General features: G+C 36.4%; 1 protein-coding gene across 1 annotated transcript; it reads left to right on the plus strand.

The window, feature by feature from the left end:
- Positions 1-8,263: 8,263 nt before the first annotated feature.
- LOC145072772 (uncharacterized) lies at positions 8,264-10,625 on the plus strand. The gene is made up of 3 exons (XM_079019248.1): positions 8,264-8,519; positions 9,277-9,429; positions 9,537-10,625. The coding sequence occupies exons 2-3, from the start codon at positions 9,295-9,297 to the stop codon at positions 10,443-10,445; spliced, it is 1,044 nt and encodes a 347-aa protein (XP_078875374.1). The 5' UTR covers positions 8,264-8,519; positions 9,277-9,294; the 3' UTR covers positions 10,446-10,625.
- The last annotated feature ends 529 nt before the right edge of the window (positions 10,626-11,154 follow it).

The following is an 11,154-nucleotide window of genomic DNA, read 5'->3' on the forward strand; positions in this document are numbered from 1 at the left end:
ATAAGATCATATTCTTTGGCAAAATCGGCACTATGGGTGAATAGAGAAGGGCTAGCCGATTTTAGAAGTGTTCAAGTTTCTATCAAGTTATTCCAAGTGTATTTTGTGTTGTGTGAGCCATTTGAGGTGTCACACTTGGGGCACTAGGCACTCAAGCTTCTTGAGAAAATTCTACATCAAAGAGGTATGTATTCTATCTTGATATATTCATTGTTTTGTATGCTAGATTAGGATAATACCTTGGATGTTCATATTTGCATGTATAATAGAGAAAACATAGATCCAAGGTATATAGGGTTGCATGTACACTTAGGAGTGTTAGAATGCTCAAAACCCAACAGTGGTATCAGAGCCTAGGCTTGTTTTCTTATTATACTTGCAAAATTGGCTTAAAAAATCGAATTTTGATGCTGTCTGCTTAGCAGACTCGCCGAGTCCAATGATGGACTCGCCGAGTCCAATGATGGACTCGCCAAGTCCAAGGCAAAATGCATCCAACTTGCCGAGTTGGTTCGTGCACTCGACGAGTTGGACCCCCTGACAGCATATATTCGATTTTTTTTGGCTGAAATTGGACTAGGAACATTACCCTAAGATGTTTTTGGACTTATAAACTTGTTTTTGATGTGGTAATGTTCATGCTAATCCAATTTCTAAGATAATTGTCATAATTTCAAGATTTATATTAGTTTATATGTTCATGCTAATTTCTTGAAGATTGATGATTTGAATTATCTTGTTCTTAGATTAATAGAAAAGTTGTGTGAAATAGTTGATTTCAATCCATTTTAATCTAAGAGTTGATTCCAAAGTGTGTTTTTGTAACTTGTCCTCAGGTTATATGAAAAGTCACATTTAAGAATCATAAAACTCATAAAAGTTGGCAAAGGTTACAAAATGAAGAGTCTAGTTTTAATTAAATGGTTTTATGACTCCATAACTTGTCCTCAAGTTATGGAGGTTCAAGAGTCTCTTCATTAAATAATAATAAAAAAAGTGTAACCTTAATTAGTTCCATAAGTTACAATAAAAAAAAAGTTATTTTTTTATTACTTAGTTTAAAGTCTTCCATAACTTGTCCTCAAGTTATGGAACTTGAAGAGTTTTTAATTAAAACTACTTTAAACTCATGGAATTAATTAGTTTTGAATAGTTTCAAAACTTGCCCTCAAGTTTTGGAATTTGAAAAAGTTTTCTCTTATGAATACTTTAATTCCAAGTTAAGCCCTTAGGATTTTAAAAGTTAAAATTCAATCCTTATACTTTATAATATTATAAGTCAACAATATATATATATATATATATATATATATGTATATATATATATATATATATATATATATGTATAAGAGTAAAAGTCAGTCTTACCGTTAGTAGGCCTCATTCACGAAGCCGGTCTATAAGGGGGTATAAGGTTACTGTCTATAAAATGACAGTTTAATGGGTGTCCACTCTCACCCACCGCTTCCTTGACTGGTGGAGGGTCGTTAGCCGAACGGGTAGGACAAAGACTATAAGTTCTCCCTTCATTAAAAGTATTAATGATAAATACTAAGTAACTAAACCCTTATAATTCCCAATCTTAGTTACTTAGGAAAATGTGAATAAGGTGTTAACCCATGAAATTACACGCCAGCCTACTCTTCGAGTTGAGGCCTCCTAACTTGTCGAGTAGGTTACTTAAATTACGCGGCCCTTATGATCTCTACTCGACGAGTTTGGGGCTCTCAACTCGTCGATTTGCTCTATAAAATGGAATAAATTTAAGTTAAATCGTATCAGGAACCAGACGTTACATGAAAGGCCCACACACATCGGTGTGTATGAGATCCAACAATCCCTCACCTCTTTCACAAGTACCAGTGAAAGGTGATTTAGTCATCTTTCCAAGCAAGCAAGATTCGCATGTATCATCTGACCTTAGGTCAAATGATTCCATCACTCCATCCTTTTGGAGTTGGGCAATGCGCTTCTTGTTGACATGTCCAAGATAACAATGCCATAAACATGCTTTATCTAAACCATTAGACGAATCAATATACAACACACTATTTCCTAAATTGTCTACAACCATCACAGTTTCATATACACCATCACAAGGCAATGCTTCAAAATAAAACAAACCATTATAATAAGAATTAATAGAACCAATTTTCTTTTTAAATGAAAATCTAAAGCCTTGTCTATACAAACTGTGAAAAGAAATAATATTCCTCGTCATTTCTGACGAGTAGCAACAATTATTCAAGTCTAAAGATAATCCACTACTAATCTTTAAAGAATAAACACTGATCTTGGTAATAGTTGACGATCTCCTATTACCGATTATCAGGTTCATCTTCCCAAGCTGCACATTCCTACTTTCTCTTAGTCCTTGCAAGTCAGAGCAAATGTGAAAACCACATCCTGTATCAAGGACCCAAGAATTAGAATGCAATGAATTTTTTTTTGACAAAATAGTGTAAATACTTGCCGATGTAGTCTTGATTTTGCTATCCTTAATGCCCTTCCAATGCCCCTTGCCTTGGCAGTAGAAACACGTTGTATCTTTTGGATCCGAGATAGGGGTAGAACCAGATTTTGCTTTGGGTCCACTAGTAGACCCTTCATGGGACTATCCTTTCCAGCTTTGCTTAGAGGGAGCTTTCCTCTTTTTCCCCTTACCTTGTCCGATAGCCATGATTGGAGCAACAATAGTAGGAGGAGTGGATTTAATAGACTTTCCTTTTAATCCACTTTCAACAATTCAAAACAAGCCTTGAAGCTTGCTCAATGTGACTTCCTCTTTGCTCAAATGATAAGTCATTTTGAACAGATCATAGCAAGGAGGAAAATAGTGTAGGATTATGACATTATGTCAATAGCCAACTCTTCGTGAAAGTTCACATTTAACTTGACAAAACAATCCACATATCTCTGCATGCATTGCAGGTGGCTCGTGACGGACTTTCCATCCTTCATCTTGGTGGTGATAAGTGACCTGACTATTTCATACCTCTCTTGACATGCTATTTGATGGTACTTCTCCATCAATTCTTGGCACATGTAAGGCCAATATTCCCCATAGAAAAGTTGTAGCTTAGGAGTCATAGTGGCCACCATGATACACGACACTTTGGTCGCGTCCTTGCAGTGGGCCTTATACTCAACTATCTCTTCAAGAGTAGATTTGGACTCATTGATATCATTCAACTCTTTGTCGAGGACATATTCCTTGTCCTCGAAACATAAGGCCATTCGGATGTTTCAGATCCAATCATTGAAATTCAACCCATCGAATGTCACCTTGACACAGATGCTCAAGAGCGAGAAAGTGTTGTTGGAGGAACTAGGAGCGTTGTTTGAGGTAGACATCTGCAAAATACGAAGGACAAGTTTTGATTAGATTAGGAATCCTTAATATAACACCTAAAATGAAATATTAAGGCTAGGATCCAACACAATAGTTCACAAATCGAAAGAGGGATGCCGTAATCCAATTGTAAATTATTTGAAGGTAGGTAAATGACGATTTACCAATTCCACCATGAACACAAAATTTTAAAATGAATTAGGTTTTAAATGGAATGAAACTCCTAGATCTTTGAGATTCATTGAACTATTCAATGGCATGTTTAATCTCGATTATGCCCTTCAAATTTGTGACTGGGATACTGATGATCACAAATAATGTGTGAATAACCATGCAAATTAGCTTGGTACTCTCGTTGTCATTTACCACCTAATCAATGTGTTGGTTAACCACACATGTTCCATTGATCAATGATAATTTACGAGCTACCCATTGCAACTCTTTGTTAGTCCAAGTTAGTGTGCCGGTTAACCACACACGCTCCACTAACGACTTGACAAAGTGCAATGTGCAATTTCATGGATTAGCATCAAATTCACATTTTCCTAAAGGAACTAAGATTGAGAATTTATAAAAACATTTAGTGACTTTATATTTATCATTATACTTATTAATGAGAGATTAATTTCCTATCCTACCCGTTCGGCTAACGACCCTCCACCAACCAAGGAAGTGGTGGGTGAGAGTGGATACCCATTCAACCGTCATTTTATAGGCAGTTTCCTTATACTCCCCTTATAGATCGGCTTCGTGAATGAGGCCTACTAACGATAAGACTGACTGTTCTTATACATATATAATATTTGACTTTTAATTTTATATAGTATAATGGTGTATTTTAAACTTTAAAATACTAGGGTTTTAAAATTTAATATTTCAAAATTAAATTTTTAATTAAATTCTAAATTCCAAAACTAAAAGGTGTAATTTGAAACTTTTCAAAATTACTTGATCAAATTTTAAATAATTAAATTAATAAAATAATTTTGTCATTATCTTAAAAAATTTGACCAAATCAATCGTATTTGATAAGGAAATCAGATTACCATTCAGAAAATTCAATTTAAGGCATTAAAAACGAATTTTGGTAATTATCCTAATCCAAACAAGATTTGAAAATCGAAAAATCTGGCATCTGATGAGTCAACTCGTCGAGTCAGGCTATGAGCTCGTCGAGTTCAATAGACAGATTGCGGAATCTGTTATGCTTCTGCTTTGGACAGTTCATCAATGCATCAAATTTAATAGAAAAATATCTTAGGCTTTGATACCACTAATGAGTTTTGAGCATAACAATATCCTATGTGTTCATGCAACCTTAATTGCTTTGGATCTAATTTTTTCACTAATTGAACATGTAAAAGAAATTCCAAATCAATAACACTAGGTCTAGCATATACAGTTCGAAATTCATATATAAAAAGGTTAAGAATTCCTAGCTTGATCTTGACCTTTGAAAGCTTAGTGCCTCAAATGTTGCACCTCTAATGGCTCACAAACACTTGTAGCAAAAGGATGAGAGAGGGGAGAGGAGGGATAATGCGGAATTTCGGCTAGGGTTTATATAATCTAAGCATTGGACGAAAAACCTAGGTGTAGGGGTCTTTGAATAGATGAGGCTGTTAGGGTTTTCTGGTGGAAACCCGAATCTATTGCTTAGGCCCTAAGCAGTCCACATACCTCCACTTCTAGAAGCCTTGGACGAATTCTATAGGGCCTCCCTATAGATTTCGTTCACTCAATCGAAAAGGAGTCCAGCAACCCAGTTTTTACAACTATCAATGATTTGCAAAACAGTCCCCGCTCTTTTAACCAGTTTCTTTAATCCCAAAGTTAATTCCAAATTAATTTTTGATTAAATACTAATTAAATAATATGATTTATAATTAATATATTATTCTCATAATATATTAATAAATCATTTGTTAACCTCTCTCCCCAAAAGTCATCATGTCAAGTTGCTAAAGTGAAGGCAACCCACAAGGACCATGCTACTATCAAATCAAGTTGATACCAATTATAGTTACGGGCTTAAACACCTATTCCAGTAAATATATCTTTCTGAATGATTGATCATATATGTTTTATGTTTTATAGGGAGTTGAAAGTAAAGGAAATGCTACTACAATGATTGGCATACACCGCGCCCCTGATGGTGGCATGCCAAGTTGGTTGAACTCAAATGACATTCTAATATTGGAGAGGGAGAGAGAGAGAGAGATAGAGAGTTCCGAAATGAATTTTTTTATGCAAGATGTACAAATACACAATGTAATTATTTGTTTTATTCTTCAAGCCATGCACAATGTTAACCCACCCCACCTAAATGATATGCATGTTGTATGGTAAAAATGACGTGACAATGAGATGGATGTCAAAAAGTTGAGATGATATCGACTCTTTCAAACCTTAAAATTATCTTGGACCTCAGTAAAAAAAAGTACAAACCATAAGAAGCATATGTACAGTTTTGTCTTATAAATTTGTGATTCACCGATAATAAAAGTATGAGAAATAAAATATTCATCTAGTTTTTGTTTCGATCAATCTTTATACTCATTAGATCAGATCAAGTGTCAACATTAAAAAAATTGATTATATATATATATATATAATCAAGATCAAATAAGAAAGAAATTTTTGGTAGGAAGGTAAGAGATTTTTTTATATGTATATTTTCTTAGAAAAAAATAAAATGAATCATTAGATGATTCAAAAATAAAAAAGCCCCACCTAATATTAGGGGTGTCAATTTATGACACGACACGACAAAAATACACGATACGAAACGAAATCGGAACGAAATCAAAATTCGAATTCGTTTTCGTGTCGTGTTCGTGTCAAGTATAAAAAACATGATGTCGTGCCGTCTCGTGTTCGTGTTTACAAATTCACACGAAATTGACACGATTGAGCATATGTTTGTCGTGTTTTTCGTGTTTGTCGTTTTTATCGTGTTATATATGATTAAATATGAATTAAATAAAATAATAATTATGTAATATTATCTTTGTCGTGTCGTGTCGTGTTTCGTTTTTTAATTGATTCGTTTTCGTGTTAGTGAAAAAAAAACACGACATCGTGTCGTGTCGTGTTCGTGTTACGAAAAACATTGTCGTGTCGTGTCGTGTTAGACAAAAACACGACACGACGGCCCGATTTGACAGGCCTACCTAATATCACTATGTCACTAGAATAGAAAAACTTCAAAAATGGTCCATGTGGTTTCCAAAAATATCAAGTTTAGTCCCTAAGTTCAAAAACCCTCACAGATGGTCCTGTGGTTTCAAAACTTTTAACAAATGGTCCTTCCGCCTAACTCCGTCAGCTTTCTACCGTTAAGTGAGGGGCATTTTCGTCATTTCAATACAAAGGGACCATTTATGAGGTTTTCTCTATATATAAAAAAAAGAAAAAAAAATTATTTAATTAAAGGGCCCCACCCCTTCTCTCTCTCTCTCTCTCTCTCTCTCTCTCTCTCTCCTTCCTTGGCCCTCTTTCATTTGCCATCACTTACTCTAATCATCGATCAAATGGATTTGAAGTAAAAAAAACCTGTCGATTACTCACAAGGACCTATCATTCATGGTGTTGCAGGTTTCTGAGCTCATCCAGATTCATGTCGCTTTCCATTGGATTAAGCTCAATGATTCAGGGGATTCTCAAAGATTTTCAAGATTTGGGTTTAGTGTTAATTGAACACAGTGATGCAGAACCACATAGACGAGGTCAAGGGTTCGATGGTCATGAGATGGGATCAAACCACAAATCAAATTACACGGAAGATAAGGTGGTCCAGTGAATCAAAACCACAAGGATCCATTCTTTCTTGGGGGCGGCGACGGCTCCCATAGACCGCCGTGAGGATCGACAACGTCGATCTTTATTTCTATCCCTAATATATGCTTGTTTTAATCAGACACTTGGTCCAGAGATTACAACAACCTTTATCCAAATAGATTTCCTTTATCTCCAGTTTTAGATCTGGGTTGTTTTTACAGGTTTGAAAACCCATCAAAGATTCCGACGAGGCATTCTTGGGTTTTAAATCTAGTGGCTGATTCTGACAAGTCATTCTTGGGTTTCTTCGACTCTGATGATGTGTGCGTATAAGTTGTGTGTGTGTGTGTTTATCACTTGCTTTTCTTTCCAGACACCTCCGATTTTCTCAATTGATTCTACGGAGAGGATTTGATGAAAACAAGTCGACAGTTTGTGTATTTGTAAGAGATAGAGAGAGCTTCATCGGGAGATTATCATCGGAATTGGATTGATATTGGTGAGGAAAGTGATTGCAATGGAGGCAGAAGGAACATGTCCAAATTTTGGTGGAGAATTCGACGATGGAAAAAGGGTTGAGTATGAATCAGAAATTATAGTTGTGGAGAAGGAGTAAGGGAGGAAAGGGTGATGTTGGGTAAGGGTTTGATTGGAGTGTAGATGGTCGGAAATTGGGATGACGATCTTGGGTTTCCAAATCCAAGAACTGTTTCATATTGGGTTAAATTGAGAGAGAGAGAGAGAGAGGCCCTTTAATTAAATATTTTTTTTTTCTTTTTTTTTTATATATAGAGAAAACCTCATAAATGGTCCCTGTGTATTGAAATGACGAAAATGTCCCTCACTTAGCGGTAAAAAGCTGACGGAGTTAGGCGGAATGACCATTTGTTAAGAGTTTTGAAACCATAGGGACCATCTGTGAGGTTTTTTGAACTTAGGGACTAAACTTGATATTTTTGAAAACCACAGGGACCATTTTTGAAGTTTTGTCTTTGATATATATTATATTCATATTTTTAATTTAATGAATTAATCAAATAATCTTTTTTTCTGGACGGTAGAGTAAGATTTTGCCGCTCCACGTTATTCCATAGAATTAATTGTGGCAGCCACCAAATCCTGACCAATTTGATCGGAAAAAGTCATAATTGTCAATTTTGGCGTGTGCAAGACACGACGTCGTTCCGTAAGTTTCAGATTCTTCCTTTAGGAGTGTGGAAGGCATATTACCCCTCTTCTGTTTTCGTTGTGCGTTTGTCCCACCTACTCCTCCATACCCTTTCTCGTTGATTTGTTCACCTGTTTTGTTATCTAATAAGATCTCAAACTCATCGGGGTTTGGATTCATTTATCTGCTTTCGATTCTTCCGCATCGGCATCTGCGAAGGTATGATTAGGTTTTTGTTCATGTTATCGATTACTTGATTGGCTGACTTTTAGTTTTAGATGGAATTGTTGATAGGATTTTGCGAAATTGAGAACTAGGTTAATCAGGTGGTATTTCGTGTCTGATTTCGATCCTTTGGCGTAGTGAAAATTCTGAGTGTTTACTCTTCCAAGTGCTTTTGATTTAGTTTCTTAAGTTTCTGTTTATGTAAGATATATGACGGAATTATGCAATTCCGTTCGTTTTCGTGTGCATTTTATGTGGATCGATGACTTAGTTTGATTTGATGGGGGTTTGATGCTAAAGTTCATGACCTAGATCCTTGAATTAGTATAATTCCAGATTTTTCACCTTTTCACGAATCATGCGTTCTTTCCTCTTTCTGTTATATCAGATATATGAAAGAGTTACACTTTTTTGTGTTCTTTTGTGCCTTTTTATCTGAATCGGTAACTTGATAGCGTTGACTTTACCTTTTTGACAGAATTGTTGATGGTGATGAAATTGAGGCCTAGGTTGATTACATAGTTTTTGATGCTAAAACTCATGACTTTTTCCTTTATCAGATCATAAGATATATGGTGGAATTACACTTTCTGTTTGTTCCTTTTGTTCATTATTTATGTGAAATGATAACTTGACAGCACTAAGATTGAGCTCTAGATTGAATAAAACTTGCAGTTTTGATGAAATGGAGTATTAGTTTGATTCAATGGCTTTCTGATGCTTAAATATTTATGTTTTCCTATATTTTCAGGGTATCATCTGTCAAGAAATGAATTTTTTCTGTAGAAACATGGCTGACGAATCTTCACCTTCACAGAATGACATCATTCGGTGCCCATTTTTGCGCAACATTAACGAACCAACTAACTTCTCCTTTTCACCATCCATGGCTTTCCCATCACCTGTAAGTTTTCTCATTTCAATATCAATCCAAACAATTTCACACCAAATTAAAAAAAAAAAAAACATCATTCCCTATCTTTCCTCAAACTAATCTCATCTTTTTATCAGGCCCGAGGAACAAAAGGTCCTATATTCGAGGATGGGCCCAATTTTGATATGGCTTTTAGGCTTTTCCATGGACAAAATGGTGTTGTCCCACTTTCTGAAGGATCATTACAGTTTCCCCAAAAGTTGAAAGTGGATTCAATGTCTCACCAGTTTAATCCTTTAGCAGCTAAGGCAGCTACAATTAGTCTTTCGAGTTTTGGAGGGTCATTTGGCTTTGATGCATTTAACGAAATGTTTAAGAATCAACAAAAAAAGCATAAGAAAGACTCTTCTCAGAATGGAGACTCGAAACATGAAGCAACAGGAGAAGAATGGCTAAAAAGTGGGAATTGTCCAATTGCTAAATCATACAGAGCAGTAAGCCATGTCATCCCACTTGTAGCCAAAGCATTGAAACCACCGTCCGGGATCAAATACACCTGCCCGCCCGCAATTGTGGCTGCCCGGGCTGCCCTAGCGCGTACCGCGTTTGCAAAAAACCTCAGACCGCAACCCCTGCCCGCGAAAGTGCTTGTAATCGGGGTTATGGGAATGGCAGCTAATGTCCCTTTAGGTATATGGAGAGAACACACAAAGAAATTCTCACCTTCTTGGTTTGCAGCTGTTCATGCAGCTGTTCCTTTTATAGCCATGCTTAGAAAGTCGGTTTTGATGCCAAAATCCGCCATGGCGTTTACAATCGCTGCCTCGGTTCTCGGGCAGGTTATCGGGTCTCGGGCAGAACGTTATCGCTTGAAAGCTGTCGCTGCCCGAACTCCTCCTGCTCTGACCGAAATGGAAACCGAAATTGGTGGTGGGTTTGATCGGGCAAGGGTTGATGTGGGTCGGGCGGGGGTTACGGGCGGGCATTGTGGTGAAGCGGTTGAGTGGAAAACGGGGCCCATGCGGGTTGCTGGGCCTTCGGCGTAGTGTGGTTGTGTTATGTTGTGATATGTTATGTTATGTTTGCCTTTTTGTGGGCATGAGTTTGAAAGAATAAAAGATATATACTGGAATTGTTATTTTTATAAGTGTTGCCGAATATGTGTAAAAGACTGACTCGGCCTGTTTTGGCTATGATGATGTGGCAGTGGCTGTGGGTTATGTTTAGTTGTCTAAATGTTTTAAGATGTGCGTTTTGTAATCTAATATAAGATGTTATGTGCATGATCTTGTGGACTGAGGTTGTGTTTGATTGAACTGGAAAGCGAGCATTTAAATTGAAATGGAGGGATTTTAGTAAAAGTACAGATAGGGCTGTTAATCAGGTCAACCCGATCGGGTTTCGGGTTAAACGGGTCGGGTTAGTCAGGTTTTTACAAAAAATAATTTAACCCGGTACCCGACCCTATTAAGGTATGGGTTGGTCGGGTTCGGGTTAATCGGGTTTCGGGTTAATAGGGTCGGGTTAGCCGGGTTAGTCGGGTTAATACACTAAATACTTAATTTAAACATAATATATATGGTTTTTTCAAGAGTGCAATCTGATATAAATCCAAACCATTTTTTTACTCTTTTCTTAACATCAAGAATACATACAAATTTAAACAAATTAAAAATAAAAGATCATGGACCTCATGGTTATTACAACATACGAGAAAACATGCATACGACAATAGCTAAAAGAGTTCTTCCATTA

Source organism: Lactuca serriola, chromosome 9 (assembly GCF_051521515.1).
Source record: "Lactuca serriola cultivar US96UC23 chromosome 9, Lser_US96UC23_V15, whole genome shotgun sequence".
Classification (NCBI taxonomy): Eukaryota; Viridiplantae; Streptophyta; class Magnoliopsida; order Asterales; family Asteraceae; genus Lactuca; species Lactuca serriola.

What these genes read in the sequence shown, in the direction of transcription:
- LOC145072772 (XM_079019248.1), top strand. Translation starts at nt 9,295, where the DNA reads ATGAATTTTTTCTGTAGAAACATGGCTGACGAATCTTCACCTTCACAG. An exon ending in CCATGGCTTTCCCATCACCT is followed by an intron (nt 9,430 to 9,536) that starts GTAAGTTTTCTC and finishes TCTTTTTATCAG; the next exon opens with GCCCGAGGAACAAAAGGTCC.